At 37.9% G+C, this 17587-nt stretch overlaps 1 protein-coding gene across 2 annotated transcripts in view; it reads right to left on the minus strand.

Annotated features, from left to right (window-relative positions):
- Rasgrf2 (Ras protein specific guanine nucleotide releasing factor 2) overlaps nt 1-17587 on the minus strand; it is a 216077-nt gene that overhangs the window by 111345 nt on the left and 87145 nt on the right. For both annotated transcript variants that reach the window (XM_070031169.1, XM_070031170.1), the window contains exons 3-8: nt 16258-16405; nt 14273-14362; nt 11209-11462; nt 6748-6827; nt 6171-6364; nt 254-363 (exon numbers count right to left, since the gene is read on the minus strand). In XM_070031169.1, coding sequence (XP_069887270.1) covers nt 254-363; nt 6171-6364; nt 6748-6827; nt 11209-11462; nt 14273-14362; nt 16258-16405 — 876 coding nt within the window. The remainder of the gene's footprint in view (nt 1-253; nt 364-6170; nt 6365-6747; nt 6828-11208; nt 11463-14272; nt 14363-16257; nt 16406-17587) is intronic.

Genomic DNA, 17587 nt, shown 5'->3' on the forward strand with positions numbered 1-17587 from the left:
AGAAGCATGGCTCAAGTGATAGAGCAACAGCTGTGAACACAAAAAGCTATGTGAGCTTTAAGCACTAGTACAGGTTAAATACATAAGTAAATAAAGTGAATGATGATCCAGATCCTCATTTAAATTGAAGATGAATATGAGAATTGGGTTTATATTTTACTCCCTGATCTTTGAAACATGCATAATAGGTGCCCAAAGGAGACTAAGTTGCTGCTTTGCCATCACAAGACTTTATTACAAACTCTCTGCATACCTGGACAGTTCCTCCAGTTTTGACTTAGCAAACTCCAGACTTTTTCTCTCCACATGCTCATGAGGTGTGTGAGCCAGGAGTTCATGCAGCGTGATGATATATCTAGGGATCTAAATGAAACAAAAGCCAATTTGAGCAAGAGGTGAGGATGAGTGACATGGAGACGCTCTTTGCAGTGCCATCGTCTCTGAGAAGCTGATCTCTAGTGTCATAAATTTAATTGTTTTACAAATAATCCTTTAAAGGAATCTATGGGGAATTCTCTATGCAAAACTTCACACATACACCCCAAAAAAGACTTCACCTAGAACATAAGAAAAGGTAGCTACAGAAATATGAATGCTAGGATTCGAATTGAAACATGTCTGGAGTGTCAGGACTAGTGGGAGTGGACTAAGAGGGGGACAGAAGGAGAATAAAATAAAACTACAAGGGTTTAGGAAGGAAGAGAAGGGAAGAGGGAGAATGATGGATGATTCTGATCAAGATATATTATTGTATACACAAATAAGCATGCTAAAATTAAAGCCTTTGTGCAACTAATTGATGCTAATAAAAATAACACCTAGAGTATGATTATCACCAAATTAAAGGTAGTAATAAATGAAGTCTTCAAGTACAAAAAAATTGTTTCTTTAATATTTTACATTTAATATTTTATTATTTTTGCTTTGGTTTTTGGAAATTTGCTCATAGGGAAAGTTAGAGCTATCACCAGGTAACTTGAGCCTATATTTTATTTATCTTTGTAATTTTTAAAAATTGACAATACAATGGCATTAATCTCTCCCTTACTACATTCTGATCCATCTCTAAAACTACTGTTTACTTAGATTATTTATTTATTTGTACCTTTTTATTTTGGTTGGTCATAGGGCTTGAACTCTAGGCTTGGGTGCTGTCCTTGCGCTCTTCACCTCAAGGTGAGCGTACTACCGCTTGAGCCACAGCACCACTTCCAGTTTTCTAGTGGTTTATGGGAGATAAGAGTCTCATGGACTTTCCTGCCCAGGCTGGCTTTGAACCTCGATCCTCAGATCTCAGCCTCCTGAGTAGCTAGGATTACAGGCGTGAGCCACAGGCACCCGGCTTATTTGTACTTTATCTACCTGAATTCTATCAAAGGCAGAAACACCACCAATCATATGAGGATTTTAATAGGACATGGTAGAGATCTAACTTAAATTACAGTTTATCAGTACACATATTTATCTTCCTGACTTATAAAACAGAGTACTTTCAGGAAGCATGAATTTTGAGTTTAATTTTAGTAGCACACATGAACAACAGCTTCCACAAACCTGCCTACTGTGCAGCTGAGAATGCTGCAGACTTCGCAGACACATCCATGGATGTAAAATTAGTTATCTACTCTCCAAGTAAAATAATGGAGTGGGACGAGGTCCAGTGACTTGTCCAAGGTGGCCACCTGGCAAATGGTAGAGCTAGCTGTGGGACTCCCCTACAGTATTTCCCTTAAGGATCACACCCCAGTGGGTCACTTCTGTAGGATTGGGGTCTTAGTCAGTACTAATAAGGATCTCTGGGAATGAGGACAGAAAACAGTTTGCCAGACCCCTGTGTGAAGCCCCAGATGGAGACTCTATCTGGTGATCTGGTGGCCTGTTTGTGGACCTGCTTTTTCTCTCATGCAGGTGGTGGCCTTTATGGTCCATTTATTAATATTTTGTACATTAGCATACATTTCAGTCATCTATGACACAGATACAGAACTTAAGCTCTATGGCCAAGTCAAGGCTCTGGCAGCACAGTCAAGAACAACTAAGGAGGGTTGAACTCTTAGAAGGAGGAAACACAGGAGACACTGCTCTCTTCATTACATAAACTTCTCACCGAAACCACCTTCAATGATATCTTGTATCTTCTGGGATCTAGATGCTTTTAGATATCCCTTTTTGTGGCACAATCCTATGATGGATAATAGTTTGCAGTAGAGTTACTAGTTCCACAGAAAACTGAGCAATCAACAGCTAGTGTACCCATATTTTTTTTATAACAGAGGTGAAGGAGTGGGAGAATCTGACTACTTACAATGTACTGCAACCACACAAAACTAAGTTTAGTCAATAGCTTCATGATCCTCCTCCATTAGGGAAATCTATTTTAAAGATCTCCCTGGCTAAGACTCAAATGGATGGAGCTGAATTCGGTAACTGGCCCTTTCCACAAACAAATAAATGCTAGCACTGCCAAAAAAGCAGGGAGAGACATTTCTGCAGAGAAATTAATTACTCTAAAAAGAGCTCATTGGTATAGTCAAGAGCTGATTGCCAATAGGTTGTGAGAGAAACTCCATAATCACAGTGGCTGCTGAAATTCAATACACACTGGCTTTAACAATGAACAGATACTAGTTACTCTATGTTGATCAAACTAATATTAATTAATGCTACCTGGTTAACATTAATTATGTTATACTAATTAGCTCTATTAATTACTATTAATTTTATTTACTCTGTATTAATTACCTCTATATTCATTAATATTAATCATTCTATGTTAATTACTTCTCCAATGACAGTCACTAATTGCATAATGACACCTATCAGTGCTGGTCTTGTCAGTAGCAGATTGCATAATCAACTTGCTTATAGACTTCTAAAACATATGTATCCTAATAAATAGATGAATAGTCAAAGCCAATTTAAATAGTACCACCCAAGCCTATGTGTTTGCTAAATAAAAATTTTTATTAATATCTATATTATTTTCCATTAAAAATTTTCTTGGTAACACTTGGACTTACAAGTCTAGATGTCCCATTGGGAATAATGTTGCTGCATCATAAAAATTCTATAATTAGGGGCTGGGAAAGTGGCTCAGTGGTAGAGCACTTGTCTTGTATGCATGAGGCCCTGGGTTCGATTTCTCAGCACCACATAAGCAAAAAGAAAAAAGCCGGAAGTGGCGCTGTGGCTCAAGTGGTAGAGCGCTAGCCTTGAGCTGAAGAGCTGAGGGACAGCGCCCAGGCCCAGAGTTCAGGCCCCACGACCGGACCCAAAAAAAAAATTCTATAATTACTCCATAGTTCCATTGTTCAGTAACACTACTAATCAATAAAATGATTCAATAGGAAGTAGGCAATAACTATCTCCTCTCCCTCACACCTACACCAACCTGTGTGCTCATATCTGAGCTCAAATCAGTTTGAGTCAGAGCCCCCTCCTAGCAGTATGATTAAAGGTCACCTCTTCATGGTGCCCTAGACTAATCCAAAAGTTTCCACCTCTACAGGAGCAAGGTGGAGGCAAGGAGATATTCCTGCAATTCAGTATGTGTAGAGGAAAGTTGATGCATCCCAGGCTCTGAGAGAGTATATCTTCATGACTATTCTACCTCATTAATGAAAGAACCACACCAAACCAGTGAATATGGAATGAATCTGGTAAGAAATAAGCCTTCAGGCTTCTAGACGGGGAAATGCTCCACCCCCTCCCCCACAATCATTTCATATTCTCACTCCTTGAAATAAGGCAGGCTGAAGAGCCACCAAGTGAAGACGGAGGAGATATACAAGGGACCACAAGATCTACATGCAGCACTCTATGATTTCTCCTCTTACTCTCTTCTACGTTGTAATAAAGCAAATAAGCACAATGTAGTGTTCTTTCTATTTGCTTATGTCCTGCAATTGAGCCAATTTCAGATAAATTCTTTTAGTTTATAGCTTCTCCCAGAGCAATGGCTTTCACAAAGTTTAGGTTACTCTGGTCTGGAAGAAGCCAAATAATCTTACCATCTGACCTTTCCACTAAATTCTTGGGCTTGAGGTCACTACAGTATGGGAGGGGGGTGCCTAGCTAATCCTATGTTCTGCAACACCACATGGTTGCTCAATTAAACTGTTCAGACAACAAAGTCTCCCAGGACTACAGTCAGAAAGCAGAAGTCTTAGAGATAAGCAGAGCTCAGGTGCCTCCATTAGAGAGTAAGAAGTGTGTTCCCAGTCCCGTGTTCTTTACTATGGGGATGTATTGGCATCAATTAAAATGCTTAGTCACTTTTATTGGGCTCAAACTCTAGGAGGAGAAAGGGAAGGATGGTGAAAGAGCATCTCACCATTCTTAAGGAATCCAAAGACCTTTCTAAGGCCCTGTATTCAACTGTTTTTAGGCCCCTTGTCTACGGAGCAAATGTAGTTCTGCCACTTAAAACATCAAGAGAGCTAGCAGTGGCAGAAAAGTCTGCAGGACTCTTAACTCCAATTGACCAGCAAAAAGCCAGAAGTGAAGGTATGTCTCAAGTGGTACAGTGTTAACCTTGAGCAAAAAATCAAAACAAGAGTGTGAGGCCCTGTGTTCAAGCCTCCCAGTACCAGCAAACACAAAGAAAAAGAAAAAGAAAAACACAAGAAAATCACAGTAAGAGGGAATTACATAACATGAAACTAGCACGGAATCAGAAAGACAACTAAGAACTTCTCTAGATGTTCTACGCCTTTTTCATAACTCCACCTTTATAATATTCACCTGCCTTGACCTACTGACAGGTACAATTTGGAGAATCATCACCTAGAGAAAAGTGTTGAAAATTAAAATAAAACCACCGATTAGTAAACTACCTAAAATGCTTCACTGTAAATAAAGCCTCAAATTCCAATTATGGATATGGTATAATCAAAGTCTGAAATTTTTATTGTGAAATATTTCTTCAGAGAAGCAAATAGTTTGAACAATTTAGTTCCATGAAAAAGATAGAACATTATGAAACTTCATTACACTTAAATGGCTTCAAATGTATCCTTTTTAAAAAATCTTCTAAACTTCTATGACATCTTCCAGGGTTTTGAGAAAGCCAGAGTTTTCAGGCAAACAATTATGGACCACAACGACATTTCATTCTAAGCCTACAAAATGATTGGCCCAAGGTCAGAGATGATTGCTTAGGGGGACAAAGCAGTCCACCATAACCACAACACATGCTCAGTACAATTGGTTTACCACATGACAATCTGGAGGTCTTGCCAGAAGCCCCATAAATTCCACAATGGGAACATTCAATGCCTTTCCAAAAGAACAGAATCGACATATTTCAAAGGAGCAAAAGATCCAATGCATGTTTTGGCCCCTAACATTACTTAGTTCAGACAGAGCTCTGAGTGGCAAAGCCCTAGATCCAGGAATGAGTGCAAGTATACTTGATCCCATGCATTTCTCTCAACTTCCAAAGTGAACTCTGGCTTGGCCTACCTCAGTGAGGCTACTAAACCAGGAGCCAACAGTCCCTAGGCCTAGCCAGTGCCTTCTGGCTCTGAGATCTTCACAGCCTCAGTGACCAGGGAGGCCTTTCCTTGGCTCCAGCCAAAGGAAACTCATCAGCCATCATGACGGGGTGGGAAGACAGAATGCAAAACAAAGAGACCATCCCAGCAGTCACTTCAGTCCCCAGGAACCTTTTATGCAACCGACATAAACTGGAACATTTGCACAAAATCCTATTTCTGTAAACCTAATAATATTTTTAAACATGCTGGAGGAGGAGACTGTATGAAAGAGGTCTGTGTGGAATCTTTTTATGAGGAGAAAATGGTGTTACTTATAAAGCAACACCATTCTTGAATTATGTACTTTAAAAATGCTTGTTTTCTGGTTTGGGGATATAGCTGAGCAAAAAAGCACTTGCTCCATATTTACATAACTCTATGGTCAATAACTAGCAACACACACACACACACACACACACACACACACACACACATTTTTAAATTCCTGGTCTTCTACATATACTATACACAGAGAGAATGTGTGTCATATATTTTTTGTCTCAGAGCGAAAGTTAAGAAGATGACATGCTGCATCATTCTTCCCAGGCACACTTCACAGAGGCTTCTAGCCCCCTAAGGGCACAGCATTGAGCTGGAACCAATGACTTATAAGATGCACGGCAATGGATTTACCTGAAACATTGGGTAAGTCAAGAATGTTTCCAGCATCCTCCCCTCACAGGCAGGGTTGGCTTCATACTGTTTTAAGAGTTTGTCAAAATCTCTGTTTTGCTTACAGTTGGCGAGTACTTGGAGACTGTACTGGTGATTACGCACAAATTCTTGATAAATGTTTAGCATGGGCAGCAAAATATCAAATAGATCAGCTGGAAAAGAGAAGAAAACATGGCTGTTTCTCTTGGTGCTTGGTAAATTATCTACATTCAATGGGAAGATCAAAGAGCAAAGATTACTTTGTTCTGGCTGCCAGAATTAAGTGTCACACTTGCACAGGTCTCAGTGCTCATGTTAAATGACAAATTAGGGAAAACCTACTCTGGGATAAAATGTGACATCAGTCCTAAATGATCTATGACAGATCAGGAGAAGGGGTGAAAGGAACTTCTAAGACAGAGCCCAAAAGACCCCAAAACTTCTGCTTACAGAAGTTCACAGGTCAAAAGTAAACTTCAGGCAACTCAGAATAATGCATAAATGTATTTGCAATCATTCTGGAAGAAAAAAAATTATCTTCAAAGAACATACTTACCTAAAATTAAAGTAGGCCAATTTGCTATCCTTGCCTTCAGTCCTTGATGAAATATTTCATGAAGAAACATGATTGTTTCACTATAAAAGACAAAAAAAAGATACAATTTAGTCTCTGTAAAGTGCTTACTTTGTCAATAGAACCCAGTAAGTGCTTAAAGCATATTGTATACACAGAACACTAGTTTTATAGAGACTCCAAACTGTACAATAATAACATGGGTTGTATTAGCCTTCATAAAGCAATTTCTCTTTTATAGAACTGCAACAAAACCCAAAGAAAACTCCAACATAAGCCTTAAACAGTGGAACATAAGAAATATCAAACTGTTGTCATACCCTCTTCATCATTTAAAAGTGAGCTTTCTACTGTTAGAATGAAGCACTTCAACTGATAATCAGAAAATTAAAGTTATGATCCTTTGTCTTTTCATATTTGATTCTTGAAAATGCAAGGAAAGGTTTCTCTTTTATTGAAATGAGTTTTGACAAGGAGGAAAAAAATCCATAGCAAAGAAAAAAATCCATAGCAAAAAAAAAAATCACAGAACTCTACTGTACTTCTAAGACAGTTAAGACAGAAATATAGCATTATCTTCTGAAAATAGTGGGGCCTATCCAGAGATACTAAAATGAGAATTATACATAAATTAAGGATCTAACATTCTAAAAGGGCTATGGATAGTTTCCAGAGTCAAATATAATTTGCTCTCTCTTAATTAGAATAAGCTATTGGAGCCTTTTCTGAAGGAAAACATAATTATTCTTTTCAGGGAGAGCTCTTGGTGTGTTGTGGGTCAAATTTCACAACAATAAATATCAGGATAAATTCTCCCTACCTCCAAAGAGTCCATTAAAACAAAAACAAAATTCGACACTGTGACTTTCTTCTTTTAAAGAAAGTTTAAGTAGTATGTGATGTTCAAGGATTTCAATCAAATGTACTTTAACAGTTATTATAAATTAGTCTTTCAATTGACTTCCATCCTCTTAGTCAGAGATGGAAGTGAGCTAAAATTACATTTCCCAGACTCCCTGGCAGCTACATTCTGGATGTAAATACACTTCTACCAATAGGTATATACACTTGACAAGACAAGAAAGATAGAAGTATCCATGTCCTTAGCTGCACAGAAACTTCATTTTGATTGATAAGTCCTACTTGTCAAGTTTCCATCCTATCTGTGGTGCCTCTGGGACTCATTTCAAGAAGTTTCTACCTATACGTCTAAGTTTTAAGTTTCCTATGATACCTATAAGTTCCCCCCTACTCTCTCGCAGTAGTTTTAAAGTTTTGGGTCTGACGTGAGGTCTTTGATCCACTTTGAATTGCTATTAGTGCCTGGTAACAAACAGGAATCCACTTTTAGTTTTCTGCATAAGGTTGCCCGGTTTTCCCAGCATCAACAGACTGAGAGATCTTTATCAACAATATATCAGACAAAAGCTACATATCCAATATGTACAAGGAGCTCAAGAAACTAACCCCTCCCAAACCTAATAAACCAATCACTAAATGGGCAAAGAGCTAAGAAGAGACTTTTTTTTCAAGTAATAAACTTTACTAATGCAAAAAACAATCTCCTTTCCAATCCATGAAAAAAATACACAAATTTATGAAAATGTCAAACACTTTGAACAAAGGAAAACACAAATACCTATATAAACATTACAATTACATACTCTAAACCCAAGAGAACAGAGATGATCACATCATAAACCAAATCACTAGAAGAGACTTCTCAGAAGAAGAGGTAAGAATGGCAAAGAGACACATGAGGAAATGCTCATCATCCATGTCCAATAAGGAAATGCAAATTAAAACAACTCAGAGATTCATCTCAACTCAGTTAGATTGGCCAACAGTGTGAATTTGAACAACAAATGTTGGCAGAGATATAGGGGGAAAGGAACCCTACTACACAGTTGGTGGGGATGTAAACTAGTACAACTACTCTGGACAGCTGTCTGGAGGTTCCTCAAAAAACTAAACATAGATCTTCCCTATGTCCCAGCCATACCACTGCCAGGTATCTATCATTAACATCATGAGACAGGATATAATAAAGATACCTGCACATCTACGTTCACTGCTTATACACAATGGAATTTTAAATAGCCATTAGAAAGAAAAAATAATGTTATTTGTAGGGAAATGGATGGAACTAGAACAAATCATGGTAAGTGAGGCTCAGAGAGACAAATGGTGCAAGTTCTCTCTGATATGTGGAAATTAGGTCTAAAATACACTGGGATATGATAAGTTATACAAGAGTCTAGATACTCACACATAGTGAGATCAATAAAGGATAATCTTAAGAGAGGAACACAAAGGCCCAATGCCTAAGTGTCTCTTCATATTCATATAAAATAATATACATGCTGAAACAAACTCCAAGATACAGAAACAAGAGGCCTCCTTTTTCTTTTTCTTCCTTTCTTTCTTTTACTATTTTAGTTCTTGATGACTCTATCTTCTTTACCATACGTATGGTGTATTCAAGTATATGTCTTCAGAAGGGTAGGAGGAGGGTACAGAATTCAAAGGAACAAGAGTGAAAACTTGCAGCCATGAAGCTCACTGGATGCTAATGAAAGTGAACTATACAACTTGTGGGCAGAGACGGGTGAAGGGACTGGGAGAGAATAAAGGAACAGAAGCCACTATACAAAAGGAAATGTACTTGTTACCTGACTCATGTAACTGTAATCCCTCTATGTATCACCTCTATAATAACAATAAAGTAAATTAATAATAAAAAAGGAAGGTATAAGTAGATACCATTCTTTTGTTGTTGAAAGTCAGTAAAGGAGATGTATTGGGAGGGGAGGGGCAATTTTACCACTTAGCCTCAGCATTTTAGTTTCTGGTAACAAACTTCAGAGGCCTTTTAAAGGCTGGGGGACTGGCCGTGGTTCGTAGCCCCTGGATCACATCTCTGATGTCATGCCTTTAAATTCAAGACCCTATAGACAGTGTTAATTCTCCATGCTTTCCAAAAAATTCTATAAACAGAGAATTTCCTCCAGTCAGAGAGAGCTTACTCACTCCTACATTGAAAACTAATTGATACATTCACTTTCATATTTTGATTCCTGCCTGAGTAATCAGAAAACAGATGAATTGATGCTATACATAATTAGGTAGATTACTTTTAGTTAAGTATAAACTCTGTGTCAAAACTGAAAATAATGTCATGTCACATCGAATTGTCATGGTTTTACTTTACGATGTAACTAAATGATGTGCATTAGTAGTAAGATGTTTTGCATTGATTGTTGTTATTTGTACCTACATTATATTTGTATCTTCTTAATAACTATTCTTTTGCATTGGTGACATGTACTAGGAATAAGTATTTATCTAGTTTTTTTTGTTGTTGTTGTTGTTTTGTTGGTCATGGGTCTTGAACTCTGGGCCTGGGCACTGTCCCTGAGCTCTTCAGCTCAAAGCTAGCACTCTACATCTTGAGCCACAGCTCCTCTTCTGGTTTTCTAGTGCTTAATTGGAGGTAAGAGTCTCACGGACTTTCGCTCCCAGGCTGGCTTTGAACCGCAGTCCTCAAATCTCAGCCTTCTGAGTAGCTAGAATTACAGGCATGAGCCACCAGCGCCCAGCATCTAGTATTTTTTTTTAACTGAAAATAATTGAACAGCCTGGAGCAAGGAAAGATAATTAATAACATTTATGACAACTAACACCTTGTAAGCCACTCTTTAAAAGTATACATCTTCAAGCTATTCACTATGTAATCCTAGCTACTTATGAGTCTGAGCTCAAAATGATTACAGTTCAACATCAGCCTGGGCAGAAAAGTTCATTTGAGATCTTTTCTCCATCAATAGCTGCTGCATTGCATGCATTGGTCATAGTGACATAGGAGGCTGAGACTAAGAGGATCAAGGTTCCAGGCCACCCCAGGCAGAAAAGTCCATATGACTCCATTTCAGTGGAACACCCTCTCTTCTCCCTGAATCATACTTTTCTTCTCTATTTACCATTACCTATTTATTTTGTTTTTGTTTTGGAGATTGAACTTAAAATTTCACACATTTAGACAAAAGCTCTACTGTGGAACTACATCCTTAGTCCTCTGATCCACTTTAGAATAACCTTTCTTGAAAGACTTTTCTATTATACCCTTCTCTTTTATTCCTGTCTTCTACTCCATTCTCTCCTATGTCGCCTCTAATCAGGGTTTGGCGCCTTATCAAAGTTACCAATAATGTCCACAGTTACTTTGCAGTTAATGTTTCAGTTTGTAAGAGGGAATATCTTCACACACACAATCCCCCACAGAAGCACAAGAATAGTATAGTACTTCCATAGCATATATGAGGCCCTTGGTTCAATTCCCCAGTACCTGATGAAAGAAGAGAGGAAGAAAGAGGGAGGGAGGGAGGTAAAGCAGGAGAGAAGGAGGGAGCTTTTCACAAAACATGGATCTATGCAAGAACAAACCTATTGAGAAAAATGCTGCTGACATCATCATGGCTGATGGGGGGTTTCTTGGAGCTGGCTGCCATCCGCAGGGGCCGGAGGAACCCATTGACCAAGATGTAGAGCTGGTGCACGTATTCTGACTCTGCCTCCACCATGGTGAACACAATCTGATTTCTCTTCCTCATACTTTCAGCATGTGGAGAACAAATATAGTCTTGCACAATGGTCTTCCATTTTCTTCTACACAGCCATCCTCTCATGAAGCTCTGAACCTACAGAACAAAAAGACAGAAAGGAACCTCAGGGAAGTGTAGACTGGCTTACTTAAGCCTGCCATGAAGTACATCCATCCCATGCCTTATACAATCCTGTTTTCTTTAATGAGTGTCCCAGTGGTTACACCAGAATGGGAAAAATAGCAAGCATTTGCTAAAAAGCAAGGGAAAAAAGATGATCTAAAAGGTATTTTTCTCAGATTCACAAGTTTCTTCCACAACATAAGCCTGTCTACACTAACTCAAATATTATATTCCATACTACTGTTTGGTGACACTTGGGTTTGAATTCAGAGTCTCCAAACACTCAATCTCTGGCCTAAACCTCTGGCTCTGGAGCCATGCTCATAATTTTTCTAGTATTTTTAATAGATAAATAGGAGATACTAAGCAGATATAAATATATAATATATATCATAATCATTAACTCAAAGACTCTGCCAATAATCTGCTGATTATTGAACTCTGGTCCTCTTTTTTCTCATATATAATTAGACTCCAACTAAAAGATCCTTTCTAAATATAAAAATTAATGATAATTAAGATTTGCCACTTTGGATGTGGCAGATGTAACAAGAAAGCACAGGTTGAAAATTCACAGAAAATTAAAAACATCAATTTACGACTAAATCTGTTTTTAGATTTTTTCATACTATTTTACCCATTTACTATAAATTATTCATTTAAACATCACCACTCCTTTGCGAGGTTTAAAGTTGCCTCATTTTTTTTACAGCATACTATCAATTTTATAAATGTATTAAGGTTGCTTATACCTCAAATAATAAAAATTAAGTATATGTTAATAGAATTATATGGGAGAGATTATATGCATATTGTTTTTTTTGGAAATTTACGTTAAATTATCTACAAATTATAGCCATTTTCAAATTGTGGTCTCTTGAAGTAAAGAAAATACATTTTTGCCAAGATAAGAATAGAGAAATATCTGGGTACTGGTGGCTTGTGTCTGTAATCCTAGCAACTCAGGAGGCTGAGATCTAAGGATTGTGGTTTTAAGTCAGACTGGACAGGAAAGTCTTTGAGACATGTATCTACATTAAGTCTCTCAAAAAGGCTGGAACTGGAGTTGTGGCCCAACTTGTAGAGTACCAACCTTGAGCAAAAAGCTCAGAGACAGCACCTAGGCCCTGCATTCAAGCCCCAGGACCAGCACAAAGAGAAAGAGACAGACAGACAGACAGACAGACAGACAGACAGACAGACAGACAGACAGATCATTCATTTGTGAACATCTGTCTCTTTCCACAGGTTTGACTTGAGACAAAGAACAATAAAGTTAATTTCAAAGTCTATTTAACAAGTTCAAAAGTAGATTTAAAATTACCTCTATTAAGAATCATGAATGTAGAAAAATATATAAAAGCACTTATTTTATCATAACTCTTCCATTGAATAGAAGTATTTATAAAAATCAACTTAATTAAATTTTCTGTCAAGTAAAATGTCTCTGTTCACTTGAACAGGTGTTCTTTGCTGAACAATAGCTGGCTCACTTGTTTACTTACAGACCAGCTTGTATAACCAAACTGAAAATTAGATTTTATTAATATCTTTGTTTACATGCAGCTGCATACTATTAAAAGTAAAGCAATAACATTAATCTTGTGACATAATAACATAAACCAGAATTAAGTAGAAAATATAAATGCTAAGAAAAGAATAGTGTTATTTTACTATTTGACTAATTATTTATTGGCACCGAGGAGTGAACTCAGGGCTTAAATCTTATGTATTAATGCTTAACCACTTGAGTCAGTCATAGGTTTTTTTTTTTTTCAACTGGATTCCTTACTAAGTTGGCCCAGGTGACCTCAAACAGAAAGCCTCCCATTCCCATCAACTGAGAAGCTGGGATTACAGGCATTAACCATTATACTCATCATGATTTTGAGATAAGATCTCATTCATTTTCACTCAGGCTGCCCGGGAACCTCTCAAACAGCTGATATTTCAGTTACGTGTGCCACTATGCTTCATCTATATCTTTACTTCTTGAAAACTAAAAACGTAGTCCAAAGAGTCATTTCAGTATCAAGTTCTGAGCTGTATTTGGTTAAAGTTTTGTTTCACTTAAAATGGAACAGAAAATAATAGGAAGAAATATAAATAAACAGATGCATATGCAGGAAAAGTTCTTTAAATTTGAAAGCTTTTACATAACATTAACCAAATCGGGTGTTTTACATGGACAAGTAAGATTACGGAATCAAAGCCTTAGTGACATGAATCAGAAGGCAGTGGGCTGGAGTGAGTGCCAGGGGCTGCTTCCTTGTTTGATTCTAAATGACAGTAAGATGGAAAGTTCTGTTTATGTGCTTGCTAAACAAGAGGCAATAATAATAAAACAAATCTGAGCTGATGTATTGATTTGTTCAATCCTCTCACATGAAAAAATATACCATTCCTAAATTACAGATTAACATTAAGGGAAATATTTTTGAAATGTAATTTTTAAAAATCCCTACCAAATATGAAAGTATCACAAAACTAGGACATTCAACAGCTCTTCATTAACCTAGGTAGAGAATGCTATTGTCTCTTAATACTTGTTTTTCATTCTTCCCTAGTCCAAAAGAAGATTCCTGCAACTGTAAAGAAAATTCAAGCTGAAGTTCTCCAGATGCAGCTATGGCTGCATCACTATGAAGGGCAAGTGTGGGTGTCATTAGCACAGAAATATCAAGGCTGTTTCCCAGCTCAGGGACATGGTGACGAAGGCATCACCATTGAATAGACAATTGGTCACCTTGTCCCCACAGAACCAGAAACCTTCAAAGTCCTACCTTTTTAATCTTCTTGATGTCTGGGTCTTCATCTTCCTGGTTGCTTTGGTAAGGGCGCATTCGTTCCTTCGTTTTATTCAGGGCAACAATCTGTAACACAAAATTGGTCCATCTCATGATTTAGGGAATCATGAAGTAGAATAGTAGGACAGAAGAGCTGCCTACCAGCCTAAGTCCACTGAAATCTCAAGGGAACCATTGTATTTTGTGCACCTACTCTTCCTTTGGTGCTGAGGTAGAGGATGATCTTTACCTTAAGTTTGGTGTGACATGTTGACAAGAAAAGTTATAGAAAGTGTACACGGGGTCAAACTTGGTCCTGATTAACCAAGCCAACTCCTCAGGACTTGAGTGATGTGCCTGTCACCTTGCCTGAATGCATTGTGCATGGAAACCTGTGCTTTCCACATGCAGGTGCTTAACTTGAAGGTCTTGTCCATAATTGGCTTGTTTGGCCTTTCATGTGCATGCCATACAGAAGACACAGATCTCCTTAGGAAAATGGTAGTCATGAGGGAGACTTCAGAGCCCTGATGTTGGCCTAAGCAAGCCAAACAGGTTCTTCAGAAGAGGCTGAAAGGATTATAATGACCTAAATTCTCTATATAGCCCCAGACCAGTCCTGAGCACTCTGAGGCACAATTCAAGATCAAATGGCCTCTCGGCTACATACACATAGCAACAAAAATTCACCACAGGTGCTTACAAGTATAAGAGTCCATGCAGATTTACTAACAAGGAAACACATAAAGATTAGGAGACCATAACTGCCCACCTCTGATCTCTTTTTGTATCTTGTCCCCAATACCAAATATACTCCTCTACCATTGTCTGGTAGAACAGTGGGGAAAATAAAGGGAGTAGGAAATAAATTATGGCTCCTGTCACGCAGCCACAGAAGACATACCTGCTACTGACAGTTTATGACCGTGTTCTATATTCAGACTAAAATAGACTGTAGTGAAGACAGAGAAGCTCACACAAATAAATATTGGGGGACATCACTTGGTGCTAAGCTTCTCTCCTGGAGTAAATACCAACCTGCTTCACTCAGCAGACAAGCATCTGCTCTAGCTCACTGTGGTGAGGAGAGAACACAATAATTTTGTTTTAAATTACAGTGCCTGATATAGTCACTTAAAATGCAAGTTTGTTAAGTTTTTCGTTGCCGTTTTCATTATATCAGATACCAGTGTCAAACGAGGAAGCTGACAATTGTAAAGATACAGTGAACACAGCTGGAAACTTATCATTCCCAGAGAAAATAGCAAACCCCAGTTGGAACTGACTTGTACCATGTTCTGTGCACTAGTGTGATGTATCCAGAGAGCAAAGGGGGAAATTCCTCCCGGCATTCTGAGTGAGTCCCAGGAGGAGGTGAGAGGCAGAAAAAGAAATTGTTATTCCATGACAAGGAAAGTGCCAAGGCTAGGGAATTTGTGCTCTCTGTCAACAAGAATGCAAGGAGTAGGTTTCTTTTCTTCTGCCTGGATCCTTTCTTTGAATCTAAGAAATATGAATGCATTTGTGGAAGAAAATTTTACTTTCACTCATTCTAAAGGAGACAAGGTTGGACTTCTTAGATCTTTAAAAAGAAAGTCAAATATTTCTGAAGTAATTTCTGGTTTTTCCTTACTTGTGATTTTAGATTTTAATGACTCCAAAACAAACTCACAACTCCCACTCCAAAACCCAGTCTGAAAATAGTTACATATTATAGATAGCTGTTTAATTTCAGATCTAATTCAGGACATTAGGAGCACAGACTTTTTTAAAAATGCTCTCCTGCTATGTCCATGTAGTGTGCTTACCTAAACCAATGCAGACAAGAAATCCATGGTTAGGTCAGTAGCCCAGTATGTACGTATTAATGACAGAAGAATTCAGCCTGGGATTAAAATTTTGCCCTCCATATGCCATGGATAATCATACAGAGATGATAGTAGATGGGAAACAATGAGAAGGAATTTTCGACTGAGAAATACCTCTGATTTAAGCCTTTCAATTTCTGTATCTTGATCTTCAAGTTGATGCCGGAGTTGGTTAGCTGCGATTTTTTCTGTCTCTACAATCTGTACTAGATGAATGTACTTCTGCATTAACACCTCTCTCTCAATCAAAATGTCTGCATAACTGAAGAGAAAATTACAGTCAGTCGTCAAAGCACTGTTCTATAATTTCACATGAAACAGTGTACACTACATTTAAAAAACAACCAACAAGCATTGCATGTTTGTAACCCTATCTTACATAAACATTCTCAGTGTATATTTGTCAACCTTCAGTGATACAGAACTTGAGTCATCATATCCTTGACTAAGAATTCATGTACTTAATTTTATCATATGAGCATAAAAAATTGCAAAGGAAATCTGAGTGATTTTAAAAAGTAGTGTACTTCCTTTATCAACGAAATTGAGGCCTTTTGAATTTATGACATATGGTTCCCAAGGTAACTCTCAAAATATTTTCCCAGGTAAGGCAGAACAGTTGAAATAGACCTGTCACCAAGATGAATAAATGCAGTAACCTTGAGAATGAGCACTGACTGCAAAAAAAAATTTTTAAATCATACAACTATCCCACTACTCGATCTGCAAGAGTGTCTGTACAATTGTAACACCATCCAGTACACTCCTAAAACTGACAGAAGCAACATATATTTGGGCAGTAAGTTAACTTCCTTGGGCTTACCTTCAGCTGTCTGTTTTTATTTCTTTGGCTGAGCATGGAAAACACAAAACTCACTCTCGGGTTTCTATTGATAATGAAATCCTGGAGTACCTGTCCGATCCAATGCATATATCTTACCACAAATTAAATTATCTCTCAGTGGACAATAGTAGCAGACTGTTTTGAAAACTATTCCCTCCCCGGCTTTGACCTTCTTAACTCTTCTTTGGGAAGCTGAACCACAGCAGCCATGTTTATACTATAAAACCTACCTTTAAGATCAGGTTGAACCAACCTAAAATGGGATATGAAGCCCAAAATAAACCAAATCGATTTTTTTTTCTTTTCAGGATCTGGGACTGTACCCTTTCCTGCTTACTTAAACTGAGATGATATGAACCTGGAAACTTAGGCTGCCATTGTTGGACAGCCTTGTGTGCCACAGCCATGCCAGAGCACTTAAAGCAAGTCTGCTTTGACTATTTCATAAAGCCATTAAGGTTTTGTTCTTTAAACAGAAAACAAGTGAAGAACAGGCAGGTGTTCAGAAAGGCAGATACAAAACAGGTAGGAAGCCTGAGACAGAAAAGGGTGGTTAGCTGGGGTAATCTCCTTCCAATAAATTCTCTTTCTAAACTACAC

The sequence above is a fragment of the Dipodomys merriami genome, unplaced genomic scaffold (assembly GCF_024711535.1).
Source record: "Dipodomys merriami isolate MVZ:Mamm:240054 unplaced genomic scaffold, mDipMer1.0.p SCAF_20, whole genome shotgun sequence".
Taxonomy (NCBI): Eukaryota; Metazoa; Chordata; class Mammalia; order Rodentia; family Heteromyidae; genus Dipodomys; species Dipodomys merriami.